The sequence below is a fragment of the Manacus candei genome, unplaced genomic scaffold, assembly GCF_025592945.1.
Source record: "Manacus candei isolate 608988 ecotype Guabito, Panama unplaced genomic scaffold, ASM2559294v1 h1tg000021l, whole genome shotgun sequence".
NCBI classification, from domain to species: domain Eukaryota; kingdom Metazoa; phylum Chordata; class Aves; order Passeriformes; family Pipridae; genus Manacus; species Manacus candei.
In genome coordinates this window covers 3,572,963-3,599,550 of record NW_026138069.1, presented here as the reverse complement: position 1 = coordinate 3,599,550, position 26,588 = coordinate 3,572,963, and the positions used below count along the sequence as shown (strand labels likewise).

The window sequence follows — 26,588 nt, the reverse complement described above, 5'->3', positions numbered from 1 at the left end:
TTTCATTTTACCGCTATTTTGAAGTCTTAGAAGGAACTACATGAGAGCAGTCCTGTGAACAGATATTAACTTTTGATTCCTAGAAACATGTGACAGCAGTACCATTTAGCAATCCTTTTTTCCGTAACATCTTTGATTTACCTGACAAATTATTTTGCTTTCTCTTCTTCTTCCTTTCATTGTATTACATTCTTTCACACAACTTCACTTTATTTTTCTTCAGCCCTTCCCACCATAAAGTCTTCCAGTGTCCTTATGTCTCACTAGCACTTCAGTTATTTGAAGTTCTCTCCTGAAACCTTTCTTTATTGTTGCTCATATATTACTTCAGGGTTTCTATGGAGATTTTTCCTTCTTTCTGAAAATATTTTTAAATAGGTTTATTTTAGAGGGCCCTTTTTCATATGAAGAGAGATAATAAATAAAGTTTTGCCCAGATTAACGGGAAGTGTCTATACGGTTTTGCACGCATCAGTCAGGACAGCTAATAGCAAAGATTTAAATACTACTTAGCACCCTGATCTTTAATTCTCATGGCTATTGATTTATCACAAATACTTTTAATGAATTCTCAACACTACTTCAATTCATTCCTGCCTTTGCAGAAGACATTGGTGGTGGAAAACTTTCTATCTCACAGATGAATCCTCTCTGAGAATAGTAAAGTCGTTTTGTAGTACTAGAGCACTCTACTGCCATATGACCAGGGATCCCATTTAGTCCCAGTTGCCAGAAAACTTTATTTTCATATGTTAAAAAAAAAATAAAAAAATCTTACCACCATGAACTCAGCAAGAAGAAATCTATTAACCTGTTGTATATTTGACCAGTTTTCTTTATATGAAATATATTTCTATCATTTTTGCTTTTATTCAAAAGATCTATTGTGTAGATCTTTAATATAAATAAAGTTATAAATAAATATAGTTTATTTTATGCCATTATGTAGGGCTCAGTAACATCAAGTTTTTAAGCCATCATGTACAGCTCAGATATGCCATTTTTGTGCAAGCTTTGTCTTTGTTCTCTTTCTATACTCCTCTAGGTATTAATGCCAGCATAAATCTATCATCTCTGTGCAGATCCCACTCATCTCTTCAAGTCGCATTCCCCTCTTCCCACCAAATAAACTCCATTGTTCCCAATATTATTGTTTGTTTGAATGTTAGCTTAGGTTAAATATAGTTTAAATTACTTATCTCCTCTATTTTCAACTAAATTTTACCTCCTTCTTTCCCTATAATTCTAGATACCATCATCACTGTTTATATATCATCTTCAATTCCCACCTCTCCTGAGACTCCCCATATCCACATGCACAGATTCTTTTCTAACAACATACCAGAGATAATCGGTCCTATCTAGAATTCTCATCCGGACCCTTGTCTTCTCATATCTCCAACACAGCAATTCTCTCTGCCAAAACCTTTATAACTTACTGATGTCCACCCAGAATGCTACTGAAATAAGCGGGGTTTAGATTGTGCCTTTGGCTATGTCATCCCTCTCTATGTACATTTTCATTAGCACCCTTTTCAAAAGTAAGCTAGTTTTCAACATTTTAAGGATCTTTTCAGCATACCTCTCTCTTCCCTAATTCTGTTAGTTCCCATTATGCTCAATTTTCAGACAAATGCTTTGTGATTTCTCCTCCAATGGTCCTAATACTGGTCCACATTTATCTGCTGTCTTTCATATCATGTTTACATCGAATATCCCTGGAAGCAGGACTGTCGCTTTGTTCTGGGACTTGACAGTATCTCGTACAACTATTAGAATACCTGGATGCCAACTAGTTTGATTTCAGATTTAATAAAGGAAATATTTATTTTTAAGCAGCACATTGCCAACAGTGAACGCACTGATGAAGTGTTTTTCTACTTGCAGTCCAACCTCTCATTAGTACAATAAAATACTAATTTGCTGCTGTAGAGTGAATGGACAGCGTCATTCCTAAAGCACTAAATAAACAGTTGAAAAGTGTTTTCCTCTCTAAAAATTTTGAATCAGAAATTATATAGATTTTCATATTTGAAAATCATTTTTTTAAACCACGTTAGTCCAAAGAACATCTTAAAGGTCTTTCTCTTAGCGTACAATAACACCTGTAAGGGAAATATAATTGTTTTCATTACTAAAGGATTTATTTACATTGATGACTCCACAGTTTTTCTCAATTATCTTATCAGGGAGAGTAAAGAAACATAAAAGCAAGTCACTAAACTATTATCATCTATTAACAAGGCAATCTATTCTTCTGGTCAGCAACATACTTCAAAGTGCATATTCAACCAGAATTTTTTAATTTTTTTAGTCCTCTCATTAAAATAAAACAACGAGGTGTTTCATGCATTTCATGTAATGCTAAGTGTTCTTTAAAGTTAAGAAGTACAAAAATGCTGGAGCTCCAGAGAGCTGGCATTACTTAAAAATTACTGTACATGAATAGTTGCACATGCATAATTATATAATTGCACTTGATGGCAGCAATAGCACATAGAGAAGACTATTAATAGCATGTGAAATCTGCAGAAATCTCATGAAGACAAACAGCCTCCAGAAGTATGAAGAGGTGGCACTTGGTACAGAATATATTTTAGTTTTACCTTTCAGTATGACAATTACCATGAAAGAAAGGATCAAAGGCAAATGGCACAGCTGGCAGCTTCAGAATAATTTAAGAGGTGTACTGGCAATAGCTTTTTGGTTTCAGTAAGATGGACTGCATTAACTGTAATAGGGAAACGATGGTGGAGAAAAGTCATACAGCATTCTTGCCTGGCATTAGTACAACATTAGCTGAACCTGCACTTTAGATGACTTCATACAAATTTCAAAGGAGAAAACTTTTGCTAATGAATATTAACAATAGCAATGTCTTCTCTGTAGTTTGGGACAGAACAATCCAGCACCATGTTTAGGCTTAAATCACTGATTCAGGAACTCATGACTACTGGGAAAATAAGATAAGTATGTGCCTATAGCATATTGAACCATGATTCCATGACCTTGCCCCAAACTACAAAGAGATAATCTACCTGCAAGGACATGACAAAATACTTTAGAAATCAGGGCATCTGGGCTGGAAAGATACAATAGAAGCTTTGCAGATAATGCTGTATAAACCCAAGGCTTTTCTCTCATTTTCCACTCTCCTTGTAAAGCTTGAATTTTACAATATTGAAGGGCTCATATAAGCAACTTCTTATCATTCAGTTCCTTAACAAAGGAAGTAATAAGAGGAGTTTGGGAGAATACATTCTCCAAAATCCTCCCTACTTTCCATCCTTACCCTAACACACTCTCAGATCATCACAGGTACCCTTTGGACCAGCTGTGCCCTACACAGACTGGAGAGGGTCTGTTGTGTCCACCATTCCCCTTTGCCATTTCTTTCCACTCCACTTTTAACCTGGCTAATATTGGAACATGCATGTTCTGTTCAACAAAGAATAATGTTGCATTTGATAATATACTTGACAGTCACCAGTTTCCAAGTCCTTCCCTCAAAAGAGACCACACTTTGGACTAAAGGCAAAACTCTTAGCTGAGTTGACATTCAGCAGAATTTTGAAGGGTATCAAGCCTGCCTTTTTTCTTAACAATTAAGCTAGCAACATGGTTCCCTTTCAACGACAGTTTTCCAAAGATGATTTACATTCTAAAGACTCCATCTAAGCCAAAAGGCAAACATTTGTCCACACATGAACAGTTCTGAAAATCAGAACCTCCGCCGCCAAATCTATTATGGGTTCTCTGAAATTATTGGCACATATGCCCAAATATTTTACAGTCGCAATATGCTTTTGTGTAGAGTTTAATAGTAAGGACTACTGCAAAAAGCAAAAGAAAAGCACGAAGATCATGTAATTTGATCTCCCAAAAGATCAAAATAAAAAAGGTAGAGCATGTAAAGTAGTTGGTTGTGCAGGTTTTATGTGGACTGTCCAGGAAAAATGGACCAGTTTTGCTTGCATGCTGCTTTCACAGCTATAATTTTTGTTACTTTTGCAATCTGATGCTTTTGATTTTTATTTGATGCTAATAAGTTCTGAAAGGCAGAGAGCTTACAAAGCCAAAACAATAAACCTGGATCCACTAAAGAACCTGTTTGCCTCCTTAGCTCTTCATGAACCAGGAGTGAAACTGTCAGTTTTACATCACTGGAATGAGCAGAATTGATTCATTTAGGGAATTTAGACTTTTTATAAAAACTTGGTAGAAATTAGCAATTATTTAGAAGGTGATAAATAATCCAATAAGATCCTTGAAAAAATCAAGGAATGACGGCACCAAGTTATATACAAATTAAGGCTATGTAACTGTATTGGTTCTATCACTATTCTTAATCAGAGTACTCTAGAATTATTTTATCTGTTTCCAGTGAGCTACCCTTGGGTAATGTATAATGACAGAAATAAATCAGGATGTGATACCTAGGACTGTGCTAAAACTAGACAGTTTTTGCTTTTTTAAATATCCAGTTTCCCTCTGTTAATAGAAAGCTTCTTACTGCAACAGCAAGAGCTTCAGGTAGCCACTTGCTTACCTCTCTCTGCTCTTAGAAGTATAGATCTGACAATTAAAGAATTTATTTCTTGAAATGTGTAATTTCGAGATTAATGGACTCATGGCAAGTTGAAGGCTCTTGACTTTATTTTAAATGAAGTTTGAGTGAGATGTTTTTGTTTTGGCCAATAATTTCTTCTGGTATTTGACTGTTCTTATTTTATAATAGTGGGGTGAAAAAACCCCCAAAATTTAAAGTGAAAAAAAAGTGTATCAACCCAGCCAGAATGAAACATTCTAACTTCAGCTCTAACCTCCCAATTGTTTTTGTTTGTCTTCCATTTTGTAAAAGAAGTAATTTCCAGTTTCCAAGGATGTAAAAATATTTTGTAGGTTTTGTTTTATTTTGATTTGGTTAATAAACCACAAAATAAAATTTTCCTTAATTCTCTCCATTTCCTTTAGTATCTTTTCCTTTCTCACGCATAGATTAAAAAAAAAAAAAGTAATGAAAGGGAAGAGAAGGAGAAAGGACTATTGTATCCTTTTAGTTAGAAAAGTCTCAAATTTTTTTCAGTGCTTGTTAAAATATATCAAAGCATATGCCATGTTTTTTCAGCAAACTGCACGTTTTAGACTGCTATCCAGAGGGCATGGCAAATTCTAGCAAGTTGTAGTCTAATTTTAAAATTTATGAAGCTCTTCTCAGATGTTGGCATCTTGGTAACACATTTTTAGGTCCAATTCACAAGTCTGACAGCTGAATTTCTGCTTTTTACATGTTTTATGGTCAAGGGATGTATTTCAATAAGCCTCAGATAACCCCAGAAGCTAACTACCATCCATACACATAGTATGGAGGATACATTTGGAATGGATTCAGCTTAGGGCAACACTTTCATAAGAAGCAAAGATGGTCCATCAAGTTATTACAGTTATGTTCCTGAACACATCTTATCCTGTTCTAGAATGTTCTCAGATGAAGACAACATAGAACTTAAAAATATTACGTATACATATAAAAACTCCTGAGTTTTCTAAACAAGGCAACTGTTTAATAGGCTTCACTTGTAAGTGTAGGAAAAAAAGTGACCAGGAACTTAACTAGGATGATGGCAACTCTATTCACTGCTTACCTAGTGCATAGAAGTGGGACAGGCCCTTTTATGTATGCAGAAAGGCAGGTATGTTCCCCAAAATATTATAATTTAACTGTGTTGGCCTCAGAGAAAGGGAAGTGGAAAGAGTTATGGAGACAGGTAGGTATAAAACAATGCAGTTAATGGCCAGATTCTGCTTCTTAGCATCCTGTTTCACTGCCACTTTTAACTGCTTCCTAATATCTGTCCATTCTTTGTAGCCAAACTACATGAAGTGAACAAGAAGAGAAATTAATAGATCTAAAGATTTATAGTGATATGCAGTGAATTCAAGTAATAGCTAAGGACAAAATATAGCATCCTCTTCTCCAAAAAATCTAAAATATTCAAACTAAAACCAGACATTTTCAACTGTGTATTAGCTTCTGATCAGCAAAATTAACAACCTATTCCAGGCATTTCATGGGTTCCACATGAAGACAAACCAAACAAATTCTGTCAGGACAGATGTGATCACTCCCAGACTCTATAGGGGGTTGCTGCATTATTTTGCCTTGGTTTCAAGTGATAACTAGAGCTTTACATTTAGTTTTTTCTCATAACACCTATTTCCAACTTTTAAACATACAAGATGTTTTGTGTGTTCTGCATTTGGTAATCAGCTGTTAAACATAGCATTTGCTAATCTTCTTTCATCAGGCAATTTTTATTTGGCATTGGCAAGAGAAAAAAAAAATTAAAACATTCTCTTTGTGCTCCACAATACCCAAATATAGCATTGTTGCTTTCTCTATATTCCCTTATTCCCTCACTCTAAACATCATAGAAAACAGAACTTGTACAAGGGAATGATACAGAAAATAAATGACAGCACAGATAACAGCTTGATTTTATCTTACTGATCTGCCCACTTTAGACAAAAGGGGCTGGCTGGTTAGAATTTAGCATGCAATTGCCCAGATGTCATGAACTAGTTTTCAGGCTCTGTGGTTATTTCAGGTACTGTTAGTAGAAAAACAGAGGCTCAATGTTTACTGTGCTTTTCTTTCTTTGTTGCTCATAGGAAGCTTCTGAAAAAAATAGACTGAGCAAAAGATAAAAGATAGAATTTGTGATTAAAGAAAAAGTACTAAAACATATTATAGAACACTTTGAATGACTTTCTGCTTTCTGACATACAGGTATTGATTTAGATTTCCAATGGCCTATGTTACAGTCTAATTCTGTGCATCCTACACAGACATTCTGTTGCAGAAATGCTAAGTTTTCACAGCTGCTGTGTTCTGCTCACTGTTACAGAAGTGGGAAGGGACATTTATGGGAAGAAGGGTCTTGTACCTCCATTTCCCTTGCAAGACATAAACATTGAGTAACCCTGGACTGCATGTGGGTTTTACATTTGGGTTTTCTCTATTTAAATCTTATGAGACAGAAATATCCAGAATGCTTTAAACACTAGGTTGGTTCTTTGTGGTCACATTGTACCTGCCAAATCCAGATCTATTCCACATCAGAAACAGCTCATTTAATTAAAGTTCTTATCTCCTAAAAGTTGATTCAATCCCTCTGCCTGCCATGTTGAAGATAAAATTCAAACTAAGTCATCTGTCTTCATGGTCTTGGGAATGCAGATACAGCTCTCCTCTCTTTCAGATTAGAATAATTCCCACCTGCCTGTTACAATAGTTTTGGTGGCGCGCTATTTAATTTTGCATATCAGGTTGTCCTAACAAGTACATACATAGAGGTGAGCTTGATGGGCTAAAGACAGCCAGGTCCCAGAGAACATACACATCCTGGCCTGGTACAGTGATGCTGGAAGGTTCCCCGCTCTAGGGTGTTCTACATGGTTGGGGATACCTTCTGCACTCATTGGACTGCATCTTCTGCTTCTCCCCACACAACCTGCGTGGATGGAAAATCTCAGCAGACAAGCCAGTATCTTTCTTTCAGGACACAGGAATCACCCATCCTTTATTACCCTACCTTTGACTCTTAGAGACTGCAATGTACTTTCCACTATACCTTTAAATCATCTTTGAACGTAAAATGTATGAGAGTGTCAACAGACCAATAAGTAATGGCTCTGTCAGCAGTAGGAAACACGTCTGCTCCAATTGCCTTTGCACCTTTCCTATAGAACCCAAACAGCTCAAGGTCTGTATGTATGCCTGCCTCTCACTCCAGTGTATGCCAGCACTGCTTGTCTTGTGATGCAGAGGTGCCTCCGTGCTAACACTGATAACTAACACTGCCAACATGCATTCTCTGAGTGTGTCTGCTGGAAATACTTTAAGCTCTAAATTTAAAGGGAGAAAAAAATTAATTAAAAAATACTGCACAGATTAGATTTCCTCTGTGGAAGAAACCAGGTATGAAACAAATTTACACATTTGTGCATTAAAAAAAAAAAAAAAATTGCTCATTAATACTCTAGTACTAGAACTGCAATTGCACAGACAGAAACATCTATCCATGTGGAATATCTCAGTTGTCACCAGGGACTAATGTCGGTGAAGCAATTCACTGGTATGGACATTTCTATCATTATCCATGTGTTATTGTGATGTAGAAAAGAATGTAGTTTGACGGGGTTTGTAGCATTACTGGCTTTTAGAAAAGTTATGCTTTGACTTATGAACCAAACCACTCGGTAACAATGTGTGTGAAATGGTACAGCTTCATTTTTACAAAGACACCCTCAGATGGATAACCGAACGTTAATAATCTCATTGGCATGTCTGTTATCTTTAAAATCCAAATCACTGCATACAGTTTCAAACCAATCACTAACTGCTTTGGGCTAAGAAGGGTCAGAAAATAAACTTTATAACTATGAGTGTGTTAACAGAAAAAAACACAACATTTCAGACAGCATACGTGAATATGTATTTTTTATCTTCACAGTACTACCTTGGCTTTATCTTTGACTGCATGCTTCTGATTTCCATTAAGTATGACTACCTCCTTGTCTTGTCAAGCAATTAAAGTGACAAAAGTAATAGCAGATGCTTCTTTCATACTTAAAACTACAGCAAGCAGACCATAGCTTGCATTTTATTACAACTGCTCTATACAGCCTAGTAATTGCAAGGTAATTGAAAAGATCCTGATAATAAACCACCAGTTTACTTTTTTTTGAGACAAAATAAATATGTAACCCAATTCAGGCTTCATTTTAACAACATGTTAGATGGTTTCCAACTTGTCTTGATTTTTGTTTTATTTTTATGATTGTAAATAAACCCTGGAAAATTCCTTCCCCAATTTTACCACCTGAAACTGCAGCTGTTGGCTGACACTATCAAAGCCTCGCAATTCCGAACTCACGTGCAAATCTCATCAAGTGCAGACACTTCTAATTGATTCCAGAAGTTTTTCTTTTGCTAAGATCAGCAGGCAGAAGAAGAATAATGAGCAGCTTTTAAGCAGAGGGGGGAGGGTGTTGAGCTCAGAGAGTGGAGATTTTAAAAGCTCCAGCTCAACTGCTCTGCCAGAAATGTGGAGCAATTTTACGGTCAATTGGCCGGAGCATCTGGAACTATACATCATAGTCTTTAGTTGATGGTGGTGAAGCCGACTCTCAAACTGGCTAAGTCTAAAATCAGTAATGACTCTGCTGTCACACCTAAGTGGAAACTAACTTAATCCACTGCCAGATTTTACTGTGACTTTTTCTAAGGGACATTATTCCCCTTAGGGCAATTGTCAAGAATATTAAAAGTCCAGTCCCTGGGACACATTGCATGGCATAGCAAACTCTTCTGAATGAAGCTAACATAGAAAAAAATTATTACAACTTGTGTTTATTTAATTCCATGTGTGTTGACAAGGTTTTTTATCATAAGGCAGTAGAGTTTCCTTCCATCCCCAGTTTCATTTCTAAAATACATTTGAAATACACCAGCCAATCTAGTTAAGGCACAGAGGCTGCATAAATGCTGAGGCCATAAATCATAACACAGGGTATGGAGCTTTAACCTTAATGGAAACCAAATATGGGATATGCGGCTCTTTGAAATGTGGCACACATGATCATAATGAGGGACCAAGGAAAAATGCTACAGAGTAGAAAACCATCATTGATGGAAATAAGTTCTTATGAGTAAATGTTTGTTTTAAGTCAGTACTCATAAGTCAGTATTCCAACGCTGGTAAATTACACTAAGAAACAAGTGAGGTAACAGCAACTCTTTGTACGATGAAAAGAGAAAAAAGTAGCGTGGTAATATATCACATTAAGAGGGACTTCTGTGGAACACAGGATACAGTGTAAATCAGTTCTTTAATAAAGAGATATTTTATATTTTATCCAGACCAATTAGTTGCCATGCCATAAGAAACACGTGAATTGCATCAAAGATCAGAGAAGCGGTCCATTTGGTACAGAATACTGTCTCCAAAAGTTTTTGCAACAGCTGAGTCTACCAAGTTCAGATACTCTGGAGGCGTAAATAAACAATTCGACCACAACAAAGTTTATTTCTGCCTTCATTAGTTAAGGGCTGAACTATACCCTGCAGCACAACATTCTGTATAACTTCCAAAGCTAGTTATATTTCTAATGTACCACACACCCACATAAAACAAAAAAGAAAACAAGTTATTAATTTAAAACATCACATGTATATACAGTCTCTCTTTTTGTCTCTTTTCCTCCATGACAGTTGTCCTAGATTTTTGTCCTTCCTACCTGTAAATTAATGCATGCCTGCCAGATAAATGAGCACATCAAGACAGACATCTATTTCCTCCTCCAGCTTCCTCACTCCTAGCCCCTTAGTTTAAGAGTCTTTCTCAGTACTGAGTTGCAGCCACTAAGAGAGTTTTTGAAAATATTTAAGACAAGAGTTCCAACAACATGTCAATGGCTTTCATTTCTACTTGCTCCTCATTAGTACTACTGTCAAATAACAGCCAGTGCTTGACCAAATTCAGCTCATGGAATATGCAGGTTGATGCCAAACCGGAGCAGTTGGATGGAAACACTTTGAAGAGGTGTACCATCATCACAGATTTATTTTTACATATCATGCCTGCTGAACCGTCACATAACTGAACATACAAGCAATGTTTTCTGCTACCTCCAGGTGGTTAGAAGGCTCCAGGCCCAGTCTGACAGAAAATGATTTGGCTTTAGTAATACACACAATCATCACATTACACAGGCATGAAGTAATCAGCCTAAAGAAAACTAACTAGTATAGGATGTGGCAGCACAGATTCTCAAAAAGAAACATATTGGCTCTTCAAACCAGCCAAATATATCTCTCTCTCTGAGGTTTTCACTGACCTCCACCCAAGAAACAATTTTCTTAGGATCTAAAAATTTCCTCATACATCACCACAAAACATAAAACTCCAAACAAACACACCAACCACAAACAATCACCACTACTTCTTTCATCTAACCATCCATACAAAATACATTCAGGACAAGGTTAACAGAAAATGCATACTGAGAAACATGCACTGTTCTACCTCCTGTAGTCACTTTTGTGATAATGATAGCTTCAAATTATTTTCTTGTTTGTAGAAGGAAAGGGCACTGGAAGAGATCCCCATGAGCATATAATCAAAGGATTTCAAATACAATAGCAGAGAGAACAATATATTTAAATGATCAGAAAAATAACATCATTTTCATACAGAACCAAAGCTGCTAACACACAACTTTGAAGTATCAGTAGAGCAAATGCTGTTTTTTTATTAGACTGCAGACACAGTTAACAATCATATTAAAATATAGCTTTAAGTCCTTTCTTACACCCCTATAGCTTCATTTTACTTTCACCTTCCCTGAGCCTTAGCATTAAGAATCTCACCTGCTCCACAGGAAGTTTTGTCACTTATCTGAAGAAAAATCTTTGGCTACCTGTTAGACCAGCTGACTAACCCAGCTAGCAGGGCAGCAAAGAGGGTAAGAGGCTGGAGCCAGAGGACAGGACTGCTCCTCCCCCTCAGACTGCCATCATTAGCTGCTTTCTTCACGCCCATCTGAGCTAATTTAATGGAAAGTGGGAAAGGCTTGCTCCTTGTTTCCTCTGTTCTTCTCCCTTCTCTCACTGATCCTCTAGTTTTCTCTCATTTCTTCTTTATTTTCCCATCTACTTTCCACCCAGAAGGCCTTCCTCCAATGCACTAATTCTGATAATTGTCAGACCTTCTTATGAGCCAAATGCAATCATTTGCAGTTTAAGGCACCTATTTTTGCTAGTTAGAATACCCTGCAAATAGTACTGCAGTTATTTATTTCTGAAATCTTATCTACTATCTCTAAAATAGTCATGAGAAATATGAACATATAAAACATAGTAACAGAAAAAGCCCACATGTATAGACAAGAGTCACATACTTTTTCACTAATAATTGAACATGCCATTCGTAAAATCAGTCCTGCACTTATCTGCTGCAATGTGCACTGTTAGCTTAAGAATTCTGGGACAGAATTATCTGTTAAATTCTAGAAACACTGAATAGTGCCATCATGTCTCTTGCAATTAATTTCTCTTCATCCCTAAGTAATTATGCCCTTGAAGGCATAATTTATGGTAAAAAAAATCTCAACAGAAATTCTTTTACATGATGTTGTGTGTTCATTCTCGAACGCTGGATTACTAAGGCATTATTTGGTAACATATAAGGATAAAGATGTAAGGAGGACATCCTTTGATATATTTCATATTACAGATTATGAGTACTAGAAATATTACATTAAAAAGATCCAAGTCAGCTAAATCTAGGTGTATGCTAAACAAGGGATATTTAGACAAGGAAAACAAAAATAATAAATAAATGTTTTAATTTATACCTCTTGAAATTTTTAAGAGGATGTGAAAGTAAAACAGAGCAAAGGAAGTTGAAAAGCGAGCAGATAAAAATTACCAGGACATATGTAGCATAAATTAAAAAACCTGCATCTCTAGGTTTATGGGCCACAAAAGATATTCAAAGTTTTCTATACTATCATACTATTAAGGATACATAACTTGTTTGAATGCTGAACAGAAACAATTTTAGGATAAATCTTAAACCTAATTTCTGGGGAAACAATTTGTTTATTTATTTATTATGCTTTCTGGTACTGCTATTTTAAAATGATCGGGTCAATCTCGATATTGAGATAAAACATTAATGTTTGAAGACTTCTCAACATGAATTGAAAAATCTTCATCAGTTTCTCTTTGCTCATTTTTTTTTTAACATAAACTCCATTAGACACGTAAGAACATGACTAACGTGAATCCAGAAACTGTATAATGCATTGGGAGCAAAAGCAGATCATTTATTTTAAAATGGGGGATGCTTTGGAGTTCATCACAAGCATTCAGACTAAAAAAAGAAAAATATTTTTTATGACGAAGATGGCGAAACACTGGAACAAGTTGTCCAGAAAGGTGGTAGTTGCCCCATCCCTGGAAACATTCAAGGTCAGCTTGAACGAGGCTCTGAGCAACCTGACATAGTTGAAGATGTGTCTGCTCATTGCAGGGTATTGGACTAGGTGACCTTTATAAGTCACTTCCAACCCAAACTATTCTATTATTCTATGATTCTATGATCATAATAGCTATTAATATCACCGAATTGTTGATTCGTGATAAAATGTAAATCCCAAGTGTGGACATATTGGCATCACTCAGAAACATTATCTATTCTGGTCTCCCCAACAGCAAATTATTTGAAAGACAACTATTCTTTCAGAATTTTCAAAGCAAAATTGTAAGCAAGGTACTCCCGTTTCTTGTGACAAATGGACTACCAAACAAGGGACTGTGCCAAACAAGGGACTAAAATAAGAGCAACAAAGAACTGTAATATAAAGGATAAAAGGAAAAACATTGCACACAAGAAAGGATAGGAGAGTACAGCAGAGAAAACTCGAGATGACACTAAAGTCAAATTTTTTATGACAGAAAAATATAACAAATGGAGTAAGAACCATAATTCCCTACAACCATAGAAATGATAATATGATAATTTTACTTCTACTCATTTCTTAGTAAGAAACACCATTACGTATGAATACACGTAACTCAGCAAGTAACGAGAGTGTATACTATGACATATAATTCTCCCAAAATTCAGTTAGAATACCCAAATAATTCAAGTCTGAAAGTTATATCTCAAGGCCTCCAGGATTAGGTGCCAAATTTTAGAATTTGTTGCTACAAGCCTGTCTACTTTATTAGGCTACTCATGAAATAATGCAAACATTTCCCAAATTACATTTAGGCAAGTAAAACCCTTAAAATATCTGCTGAGTTCTGGCAGACCAACAGTAGGGAGCTTGGTAATGTTATTCAGATCAGAATCTCATTAATGATTATTTTAATTCTGATTCTATTAAAAGGTTCATTAAATGCTAACTGTACTGGAAAAATAAAGAAAGATTAAAAAGCTAAAGACACAAATAGGATAAAAATGAGTGCTAAGAACACAAAAACAACCAGACTTAATCAGACTATAGATATATTTAGTTCAATGTCAATGGCTAAAAGTATGTTTCTGAGGTAAAGTACAAGTACAAAACAAAATATTTTATATTTAAGTCTTCCAGACTCCAAGCATTTCCAGATTTCTCTCATAAAAGGAGAATTAAACAATTCAAATTCAGCAATTCATTTACATTATTCTCTTCAAAGCATATGGCCAGTAATATATTATTTTCACAAGAAATGGTAAATACAGACTTCCATGATTTTTTTCCAATGGAAATTGTCATCTCTGTAGCAAACCCAAATAATTTTCTTACAAAATTATCATAAAAAATGAAGAATAAAGAGATAAGAAAAAAAACAATGCTCAAATAGTGTAACAAAACATAAGAAAGCAAAATATAAATGTTTAGTGTTTCTGCTTTTTCTGGAAAGATAAAAATCTAGAGTAATCACCATAGACACTTCAAAATAAATGTCTTACCTCATATGCATAGCCCAAGAAAGAAAATTGACTCCTAAAGTAGCCAAGTTTGTAAATACCTATGAAGACTAAGCAGCGGATGATTTCCAAAATTCCTGCTTTGGACCTAGAAAAGGGAATCAATTCAGATTAACATCCAATCTTTTCTTTTTTAACTTCAGTGAAAAACAGAAAGTAGAATTAGTCTGTGATGTCCTGCATCGAGTCATCTTTCATAACCTTATAGTTAAGTTTTTATAATATACACCTTTTCATGGGTCTATTTCTATAAATTTTACTAATTCACATTATTAACTCCCTTAGTTATACACATATATGTCATACTGACAGATTTTTAACTATCCTGAAAGAAACTGTTCAGTCCATAAAAATAAAATGTATTCCTTTCTGAAAATACAATGAACAGCAGGTGCAAAGCAGTACTGGCCCCTCAGTCTCAAAGGAAGCTTCTATTCCACATTTCTGCTCTGGCAGGGCAAATAGTTTCTTTGTAAGAAACTAGGGCTGCCACTTACTCTTCTGTAGGGCCATAGTGCCTGTATGCCCTACTTCAGAATGTATGTCTCACTGGGCTTGTGTACTCAACATCCAATTTCATTTGAACCCATACTGATTAAATTTAGTCTTAAGTCTACACAATCTTCCACATGATATTGAGCTACACTGTGTGCTTTTCATATGCCATCACTATATCTGTCACCTCTGGCATGCTACACAGGACTGACACAATATCATCGCAGTCTGTCCTTGAACAGCTTTGGGACAGCTGGCAGGTCCCACTCACCTGCCAATGTCCCAAACCCAGAGGTGTGGACCCAATAAATGCAAGCACAGTGGGAGACATGACTAACCCATCCCCAAACTTTTCTGCAAGGGATAATATAAATGCAGCCACCAATTGCTATGGGAACACTCCTGTATTTAGATGCTGGCTCGTCATGCGCTGTTTTCTAGTCTACAGAAAACAACATATGTGTCCAAGTATATCTGTATTTCTTTATCAATATAAATTCTGACACACTTGAGATTTCCATATAATTATAGTAATACATAATGAAAGAAGAAAAAACCCCTATGTTTTGTATCTTACTTGTTCTCCATAAGTAGTCCAAAAGAGGCCAGGGACAGAATGATAAAGCCAATTCTCAGGAGAACAGTTCCCTGTGATAACATCTGTTAAAAAGTAGGCAAAGAATTCATTTAGAGTAATTTGCTGAAAATAAACTGAGTTTGTACAGAACAGTAGCTTCAAATTCCTCACTCAGTGGTGTTAGTGTCTGCTTTTAAAGTAATCTATCTAGAGTAACCACCTTAATAGTTGTTTCCTGAATGCTGCATTTCCAAAATAATGTTTCATGTTATCCCCTTGTGCACTTTTTGTTTTCCTAAAGTTACTTGATTCCCTTATGACTTTAGAAAGAGGGAACAAGTTATTTCTAGACAAAAATCCCAGCATCCCTGTTCTTTTATTTTCATCTTATGCTACCAGGTCTTTACAATAGTCATGTATGAATCCCAGTGGACACCAAAACCAATGTATTGGTGAGAATAACAATTCACATGACATGACCATATTTGAGAAGAAACAAAATTAATGTTTTCCCTTCATTACAACTAAACACTCAATTCCCAGCTCAACAAAACCCTTCAATTCATATCATTAACTTCAATCAGACCTAAAACATTTTTTAATGTTAACATGTGTGTGAGTACTTGGATGAATAGTAGCATGGGGACTTCTGTCCTTAAAATTTACATAAAAATGATATAACTAAAATTCAGGAAAACAGAAATTATTTTGATTGTAAAGTTTTAATTTTTTTCATTTACTAAATTTTCTTTTGTATTCTACACAACTGCCTTTGAAAATCAAATATTTAATCAGTTTTCTTATTTCCTTCTTGACTTTGTTTCAAATATTAGTTTTTTCATTAAAAAAAACAACAAAACAAAACAAAAGTAATGGATCTGAGTTATAGGAATCTTTTCTTGCTTCAACAGCAATACAGTTTACGAACATCATCTTGCACTTCCACAATGCAAGCATTGGAAAAATAAAACTCTATGAATGTCTGCCCTGATTTCAATAAATCCCATTCAGTGACATGCCCAGCTTCCTTCAGTGGTGGCCCCAACCCCTTGAAGAGATCTAAGGTAAGGATCTGTGAGCGTGGGAGGCCACAGGAGGATATTCTCAAGTTTTACAGCTGTGTGAACTTAGAGTGCCCATGTTTGCAAAACACATCAAACCACACAGTCGGGTTGGAAAGCTTTCTGTTGTTTTACTGAAGAATCACAAACACCTACTTAGCTATCTTTAACAAACAGTTATTGAACAAAGAAAACTCAATCCCAGCAATGAGCAAGCTGAACAGCAGCCTCACCAGTTAACAAGCCAGAACACAGGTCTCACAAATGACACCTGTCAAGCCACTCTGTTTCACAGATTTATACCAGGAGAAAATCAAACTTATTACTGCATTTCTATATTTCCAATCTGTTCCATCCCTCCTGATGATAACTTTTCCACTGTTAGCATGAAGCAATTTGTTTTGAAGTGACAAAATGCTTGGACAGAGTTTTTTTATAAAAATCAGGCACAGATTCTATTTGAATTTAATAAAATGAGAAGTTCTTTAACGGCTCATCTAGTCACAGTGAGTTCAACTCCCACTTCAGCTTCCTGTAGAAACTGGGTCATACAAAAATTCAAGAAGTGAGCAAAGAAAAACATGATTTGGCAAAGGCATAAGGGAACTCACCCATAAATTTCTGAGAAATGCTTTGATATGTTTTTCAATGATTGTTACTTGTCAAATAAAGGAGTTTTCCAGGGAATGAGGACTGGAATTCAAGACTTTTCTCCTTAGAGACTGTCCTGACTTTTAAGTTGAAGAACTACACCTTTTTTTTTAAACCTAATCATTCTGGCCAGGTGGTTCAGGTTTTGCTTTGTTCCCAGTGTGATGCACCGGGTTCCGCAGACTGCCTTAAAAATGTTCCCACAGTGGTAGGGCACTATTCTGAGAAAAAGAGGGTAAGGTTTTGTATCTCTCTTAGGCAGGAAAGAGAACTGAACATCAAAACCAGATTTCAATCAAGTTCTACATTAGAATATATAGCTAAAATCACACTTTATGGAAAATTAATGAAACTGCAATGGTTTTCATACAAGAGCTAACACTTGCTTTCATGGAGGATCCAAGAGTACATGCTGTGAATTAATAAGGGTGTCCCCAATTTCCAGTTTAAAAATGCTGCATGATTTCATACTTTTCTGCCTTCCCATGTTTATGAGCTGGCTACCATTAAACAACCAGTCACCAAGTCCTGGGCATCTGGGTTTCCTCGTGATTCCAGTTTCAGAAAACCGAGGTGCTGATTCATTCTACTTGCCTTTAAGTACCTCCACTGAAGTGCCTGAAAACCTATTATTAACCTACACTTTTGCTGTAATTGGTGAAGAGAGAGCATTTTGGGAATGATTTGATTTCTTGCTATTAGCTAGACTGCAAGTCTAAAGCCTAAATTTGGTACTGCAGTAAGAGTTGGATTTGAGTGAGTGATGGAAACACTTCCCCAAAGTAGACATTTTTGGGTCATATTTTAGTGGTGTTTTGACCCATAATTTCTATCAACTACATTTTTTCTTTGCTTAAAAATACATTTTATTTGACATTTACAGAAGAGTAGGAAAAAGAAATTAAAAATTACTCTTTTAAAGTTAACATATTTTCAGGAACAGTAACAATTTTTATTATCATTTTTCTATTATATTGTTGTTGATGAACATTGAAATAATTATAAGCTTTGTAATAGAGACATAACTTTCTCTCCACAAAGAAAGAAAGGAGTTGTGACCCTGCAAACTTTTTTTAAGCATTTTTTCAGACTTGCAAAAATGGAGCTCAGAGTTATCATTTGACCCTCTATATTTATCTAACCACAGAAAAATAAAGCATAGATTAAGAACTTGAAAGGAAATTAATAAATTGCATATCAGTTTGAAACATGCAGTTCCAGGGAAAAAAAAAAGGGGAGTAGAAATACTTTTTAATGTATGTTAGTCAATCAGAAGAATTGAAGCAACCTTATAACTTAAAAAATCAAACTCAAATATAAACAAGCCTTTATCTTTAAATGGTTAAAATGTTATGTGGGGTTCTTTGGCATAATAACTACCTGAGCCAAATGGGATCATATTTTATAGATTTGTTTTCGCAAGCCAATTTCCATTTCTCTTCAGACACTCTCCTATTTGAACCATAGTATTTTGAACACTAACTGTTTGTAAAATTCCATATGGTCAATACCCCCTGTGGACCAGAACACGAAGGACTGGAGAACTCTAAAGCACAACCTGCAGATCACAGTTAATTTCAAATTGCCACTATCATCAGATTCACACAAAAGCATGGCACTGTAATGCTTGAGCACAGTGTTGCAACTTTCCATCTCCCAAAACTTCAGCTTTCTGGAGGAATGAAGGGTGAGGCATAAAGCCTTACTGGGAACCCTGAAGGTAGAAGGCGTAAGTTACCCTTCACTGTAGGTACACACACCACATTCACATACAACAAAAAAAGTGCGTTCCCTCATTTGTACTCCTAGCTAAGGATTACCAAGGAATTTGCAGTGAAATACACCATGATGCCATTGGGAATAACAGGTTTTAGAAAACCAGCCATGCAGCATAGATTTTACTGTTATTATTTTGCTTCTCCAACTTTCTCAGTGGTATAGTTGTATGCTGCCTTGATTCTTTTATTTGCTTTCAAACATGTATCACCCTATGAAGTGGATGCTGGCAGCTGAGGCATCCATTTCCTAGCCACTACTCTACCAAAATCAACAAAATAGTCAGTGGGTTATATCACTAAACTAACATCCATATATTAAATCTATGCACTGCAAGCAGCAGTGTGAAAAGAATGTGCCTTTTACACCTTCATTAGAGCTAGCATCCTTGGTCCACTTAAACATAGTATGTATGGATGCATATATAAAATAAATGAGTATTTATATACTGGAGTATTTGTATAAACAGAGAAGCATGTGGGACCACAGCAGGTTCCCCAATTACAAGTCAGCCACAACTTTGCAATGTGGTTATTGGCTGCAGTCAAACAGAAAAAAAATATTTCTGTTGGACTTTCATTTCATTGAAAGCTTTAAATATATCTTTGAGCCTTAAAAAAGGAGGGGGAGGGGATTATAGAATTTAGTAAGTAGTTTACATGGCTTTGTAATCAACGGAATGCTACAGTATTATTATTTTATGGTTTTTTGTAATGAAAAAAAATAATTCATTTAAACAAAGGAAATGTTATAGCAATGTATATTTAGATGAGCAATCAAATATTCCAAATTGACTTTTACATTTCAAAGAACTCAGATTGTTTTATTCCTTTTGAAGCATAACACAGATGTATTTTCTCATCCTGATTTGTTTCAAAAAAATGCTAGGTATTATGTCAGCCTGTTTCATAAGTTAACAGATGCCCTGCTGTCATAGACACTTTCGACACTCAAGTTAGGAATGCTAATACAATGCTATGAAATTTATATTGTTAGGTGTCCTTGGCTGTATGAACTCATTTTAACTTAGAATTTGTATGAAAAAGAAATTGTAAATTCTTAGCAATATTCCATGCACAGTACTTGGTGATGTCCTACTAATGGTCACATTAATTGTGTTCTCAACTTTCAAGAGATCTACCTTACTGCTTTTCGTCTACTGTTCACATATTCACAGAATTAAAAGCACAGTAAATGTTACAGTATCTATCAACAATAAAAAAGACACTACAAAATGTGTTTAAGGTGCACTTCACTTTGATTTATGTGATACATGCAGTTCTGGAGCTATGAGACTTTTGCTTTGAATGTACTGCAATTTTACACTCTTAGCACTCTCTCTGGGACTGATCCAAATCCCATTTCTTCAATGAGCTTTGGATCAGGTCTAGATGTGTAGAGCTCAGAAGCAATTTTTATTCACTGGATATAGTGCAGATCACTATATAGAAAACAAACACAGTATGCTCTCTCCTGTGGAAAATATGTATTTGTTCTTTCTTGTTTTGCTCTTTTCACAAGTTAAATGTAGGTCACTCAGACAGAAGGTATATGGTTGCTCATTACGGATAGCGAAATTTAACACTTCTGCAGGGCGTGAGACCAAACACTGAGCAACTGTAATCACTTGAGAAATGTAATAGCTGTGTGCTGTGTCTTATGGTTATTATGAAATGGAACTTATACCTAAAGATGAGGAAAACAGTTAGTTTTCTCCATTTATGGAGCTATGCCACAGTTATGACATAATTCATAGCCAGACAGAAAGTTCCAGTTGTATCCATAGACATTTCATAACTCAGTGTAGTGGAAAACTGATATTGAAGAAAGATTTTTGCCAAGTAAAGTTATTCATACACAAGCTTCCTTCTCATGACAGATTCCCCACTGTACTGCAGAGCGATGCTGGAACTCTGCCTTGGGACCAGCACTTTCTACACCCACGCTGAAGGTTTATGTCCTGAGATGAGGTGCTTCTAATCCCCTGTGCTCTCCTTCTTATCCTTACTACCTTATTACACCACAGTTTTGTGCAGAGAATTTTCTAGTTGCTTTTCTAAAACAAGTTCATAAATGGTGTATCTTCAGGATGTTTCTTCCATGACTGAAAGATTTTAATGATCATCCAGGGCTTGAGTGCATTTTTCGACTTGCCTTATTACTTATTCTTAAATGGCTGCAGTTACCAGCAGAGAAAATAACGTGAGCCATCCATTTTTTCCTTCCAGGACCCAAAAGAGGGAAAAAACAAAAAAGAATAGAATAGGAAAAAACCTTCATGATCATAATCCTTACTTCTTGTTGCTAAAAGCAACAGCAAAAGAGTAAAAAAAAAAACAAACTGGAAAATCTTGCAAAGACTTTTCTCAATATAAGAACATTGGCAATCATGTATACTGTATAATTTGTATACAGTGGAGCTATTTATTCTTATGTTTGGCTTAATTTCCTGTCCTCAGAAACAACTTAGAATAGGCTAAGCCTTGGATGATTCAGTAATCCCCAAATTCCCTGCAGTTGCAGTGTAACCCTTTGCAGAGGTAAATACAATATGTAGAATAACTTATTACTAATCAGAAGAGTATGCCTGAAGTAGCTTTTATATTATATCAGGAATGCTACATGCTGCAGTTTCTATTGAGGTGGGCAGGCGACAGTAACCACGGCGGGCCAAGGGTTGGAGATTGCCAGGTGAGCATGCCAGGACATGACAGGTCCACAGGAGACCAGAGGCTGAACCCAAGAGGCCCCTGGAATGCTCACAGCCTGCCTGTGCCAACAGGGATGACGCAAACACAACAAGAAGACTGCTGTTTAACCAAGGAGGTCTTAGAAAGAGCTTAAGAAGATGGTCAAAGGACAGTCTATCAAACTGATAGACTTTTGTGGTGTTTGGGTAGGTCTTGGTAGGTCTTTGACTGATTTGTGGAAATATTAAATGCATTAAATTCTGCTTCATAACTAGAAAATTTTAGCTTTAGTACTTTAGAGTCATCATAGAAGGAATGAAAAAAAGGACCTTGGAATGATCTGAAAACTTGGAAGCAGTTAACGTCTCACTTCGTGTAGGTGGAGATGGCCTTGTAGTTCACCTTTGGAGGCTGCCAGGTATCCATAGAAGAACCAGTTACCAGGGAGGTCCCATCAGCCCATAAACAAGGTGATATATACATGCCTCTCCTTGCTATATTTCTATCAGTGCTGTTGTATGTTGGAGAATGGAAGAAGAATTTGCCCTGACTGTGTTACTCCAACTCTGAACTCATGCTGACATGAACTTTCCCACATGCAAACACTGAAAGACCTTTGCAATCTTCCTTCTAAAACCTGGACATTATTGGCATCTAACAGTATGACCAAACTTGACATCTTAAAACCTACAGTGTTTCAAGCCTCATGATGTCTGTCCTACAAACTGAAGCAGACACATACGCCTTCCAGGAAAATTACTTTTAAATTTAATTACTTAATTATATTCATCTGTAAATAACCGATATGGTTATTAGATACTGCTTCACTAAACATTATCAAACATTGTATATTTAATATTATAGAATTATACAGAATTATATTTAGCCATTTATGTTGATTCTTTTTACAGAATCTATTTATTATTTTCAAAGTTCCAATAAGATACGAGTCAGACTGTAGAACCTCTGCTCAATGCTTTAATATTTAAAAATGTTGTGTGTCATTACTGTTAGCACAAGATGTTATTTCATAAAGGTAGGAATTACTTACAGTCACAGTAGCAAGGAGTTCAGTGTACAAGTCCACTATTACAGCAAAATGTACAACTGCATAGCAATTAAGATAAGCTGGTACAATTGGATTGAAGGGAACTTCTTTTCCAGTGATCTGTATAAAGCAAAACAGATATTAGTCTTCAAGAGTGACCTGCTCCTTAGTATACTTACAAATACAAAAAGGGAGACAGAGAATTGCACAATCTACTGTCAGACTCATGTATTACCTACTGTGAGACAGAGTTTAACTCTGTGTGTGTGTGTGTGTCTGCATGTCCACAGCTAAAAAAAACCCCAGAAATTACTGTACTCTATAGAACAGCTTTGAAAATCTCTTCAGGAAATGAATAATGAAAAAATAAATAAAAAATATATTTTTCCTTTCAAATAAAAAGAAAAAAAAACCACAGCTAAAACACTAATTTCCTTCAGTTTCTGTTCCCATTTCATCTTCCCCTATGCTTTATGACTGCTAATTTGCTAATTTAAAATAGCATGTGTAGAGTTTTTAACATTGATCCAGTAGCATTAAGAGGTCCAAGTAAATTACACACAACTGAAAGCCTGTGCATGTTCTATTTACCACCGGGATTTCCTCAGGAAGGCCAAGTCTAGGTTTGCCTGGTCCCCAGCCTGGCCCTTTGAATATGACAGAAAGCTTATTGCAGAATCCAGGTGTGGCCCAAAATGTGTTCCAAATATGAGCCAAGGGACGTAGCTGGAAAAAAAAATCAAGTAATTTTTCACTGTTAGTAAAATAAAGTTTAATAAAACATCATATTTTATTCATTTTTAGCTTTCAAATAAATGATTTATCAAACTCTGTAAAGAGAATAAATTAGAAATAGATGAAGATAGTGCAGAAAACCTGGCTGAAATAGGCAGAAGCCATAACAAGCCCTTGGTTTACTGTGAGGATTACAATGACTTCTGCCCAGAGAAATATGTGTTTTTCCATCTGTCCCTTCTATAATCAATCCAGAGTATTTACTGGTATATTGTGTAGCTATATTTATGGTAGTTTTAATCTAGAATTTGGTTACTGGGACCTTGACATGACATACTCTCAATAACTAAATTACTTGGTATGTAACTAGAATGGATATCGTTGCACATCCTTCCAGTTTCCAGCCCAGACACTCATGCAGGTAGAATTTCTCATTCTTTGAGATGCCTCCTTGGGTGAACAGTCATGAAAAGCAAATACAGACTCCACTACTCCTCAGGTTTTTACAGAGAATTTTTATCTAGCTTAAATGAAACCTGGACCAATAAATCTAAGAAGCATCACACCAAGTACTTTTTTTTTTCCTTTTTTAATTAAAAAAAACTATTTTCAGCTTGTTCTGGAAGTTTGGTTGAGACCATGACAGCTGCTATAGAATCCTGTCAACACAAATCATTCTGGAATACACTGAACAGCAAAATGCAAAAGAGATATAAACAGTATCCAAATAATCATGGAATTTTTTATGAAATAGCAATATTTAGAGAAGAAAAACAACAGAAAAAATATATTTTTGTCCATGCATTACTGCATATTGCAAAACAGACATCATTCAATCCAAAGCCTGTTATATCACTGTATCAGGGCTTAATTAGATGTTGATACTTTGGTCTGCGTTTGGCCCAGCCACTTGTGAAAGTTTGTTCTTTTACTGCCAAGTTATGAGAAAACAAGCACTGATAAATGAGAACTTTGTCCTTGAAGCAAGCATCTTGTATAAACTGAAATTAATTGCTGTTTTATGACTGGCTCATCGCCTTTCAAGGGCACTTGAAGGAGAAACTGAAGAGGAGAATGATGAAGTAAACCCCCAGACTCAATTAGAAAAGACCCCTGAGGTATAACGCGCGTGCTCAAGCGGAATTCCAAGGTACCCACGCATGCGCAGAAGAGACACCACTTACGTAACCAGGGGGTGGGACTGAAGGCCTCTAGCTGGATGGTGCTGGCCACACCTGCCCAGGTAGACTTCACCAATTAATTGTATAAAAAGCAGAGAGCTCATGCTGGGAGGTGAAATGAAAAGTGAAGTTTCACATCAAAGGACAACGTTGCCTTTTGCAGGGACGCTCGCTACCTTGGGAGCCTATTGACTCTCCGAGAATGCAGCTTCTGCTATGGTAATTATAGGCATTCTGGGTCGGTAAGATAACTTCATATAAAACACCTGGGTAACTGAGGGAGTTGTACTGAGGGCTTATTTCTCTCCTCCTTCCTCTCTCCTGGGTTTTTTTTCATTTTGTTGGCCACCTCTTAATAATAAATATTGGTTGAGTTTTCAATGGTGTTATGGTTTCAGTTTCAGTATCTTTCTGAACTCTCCCTTATTACAATCACCATTGTAATTAGTTGTTGATTTTACTGTTTTGTATTTTCATGATTACTACAAGTTCTGCATATACTCAGTGCAGTGAGTAGAAATTACTGTCTTGCAATGAAATACTGAAAAAATTTAGGTAATGTAGATAATTTAGATAATTGACTGTGCAGCAATGTAAGGATGTGCCTAAGAGAGGACTGTGCCTAAGAGAGGACTTTCTTTTGAACATGACTGACTGTTGAAAATACCAGAGTCAGTGATACAAACTGTAGCACCTGGAGCATGATGGGATCAAATGAATTTACTGGATGTGTTAAGCCATATACAACTTTTGCATCTTCAGCCTCAAATGTTCCTGAAGGAAGAAGAAAACAAAAGAACAACCAACAATCAAATTCAAAGGTATACATATTTTGGCCACACTGACTAAAGATGAGAGAGAAAACCTTTTTTTGCTTACCAAATATCCTGTCCCAGATAATAAGTGTGCCGCCATAATTTTTGTCAATGCAGTAAGGATTTCTACCTATAATAAAAATCATTTATAAGACAAGTAATGGCATACAGAATACATGCAACTGAATTATGAAGGAAAATCATCATTAGCATCACTTATAATCTAAAAATAAAAGTTTTAAAACCCACCACTCCTTATAATTCTAAAAAATCTCTTTTTTCTTACCATCCTTACTGCTCTCTTTCTATTCAGATTCAAACATGCAAACCTAATGTGTAATACCCAAAATTTCTGTGAAATAGAAGGATTCATTTTTAGAGTAAAACTAATTCAAAATATGTTTATCAAGACAAATTAAAAAGCGAATAAAAATAATTTCACCATTTTTAACCAAAGAAAATATACGCTAAATACATGTATGTGTAATCATCTCATTAATGGCTGTCAGCTGTCTCTGTCTTCTATGTTATATATCTTAACCTGCCTTCATTATTATTAATTTCAGTGTGAGGAAAACTGATCCTCCTATGTTTTTCTAGGGAATGTATTTGTACATAGACTGTCCTCAAAGGTACGAGCAAAGAAACATCAATTACATATCCCAAAGTTCATGGAGATTCTCTGGAGTAACTGTACAACCCTTGATCAGCTCCAGAGTGATTCAGCTTAACTTCAGTCAGGATCAGAGGATTAGTTTAGATTTACAGCAGAGCAAATAAGAGCAGAGTGTCTCCCTCCAGGATTACCAGTAGTTGTGCAAATTTTAAGGATTAGACACTTAGAGCATCACAGTTCTTTAAAAAGTCTACACAGTGCCATAAACACTTTACACTGGGAGGATATAACAAATGTTATTAACATCCTCTGTACATATAACTACATATTTGAATCTGTTTCAAACTTTTCTTCCATTCCTCTATTTTTTCAAACTTATTATCTCTGCACATTG

General features: G+C 35.8%; 1 protein-coding gene across 2 annotated transcripts in view; it reads right to left on the bottom strand.

Moving 5' to 3' along the window:
- AGMO (alkylglycerol monooxygenase) overlaps positions 1-26,588 on the bottom strand; it is a 189,231-nt gene that overhangs the window by 62,475 nt on the left and 100,168 nt on the right. Inside the window, exons 7-12 of one of the 2 annotated variants that reach the window (XM_051785980.1) lie at positions 25,643-25,708; positions 25,458-25,537; positions 23,439-23,573; positions 22,851-22,967; positions 15,622-15,704; positions 14,532-14,637 (exon numbers count right to left, since the gene is read on the bottom strand). In XM_051785980.1, the coding sequence (XP_051641940.1) occupies positions 14,532-14,637; positions 15,622-15,704; positions 22,851-22,967; positions 23,439-23,573; positions 25,458-25,537; positions 25,643-25,708 (587 nt within the window). Of the gene's footprint in view, positions 1-14,531; positions 14,638-15,621; positions 15,705-22,850; positions 22,968-23,067; positions 23,138-23,409; positions 23,574-25,457; positions 25,538-25,642; positions 25,709-26,588 lie in introns of those variants that run through there. The other variant, XM_051785981.1, reaches the window with a different exon arrangement.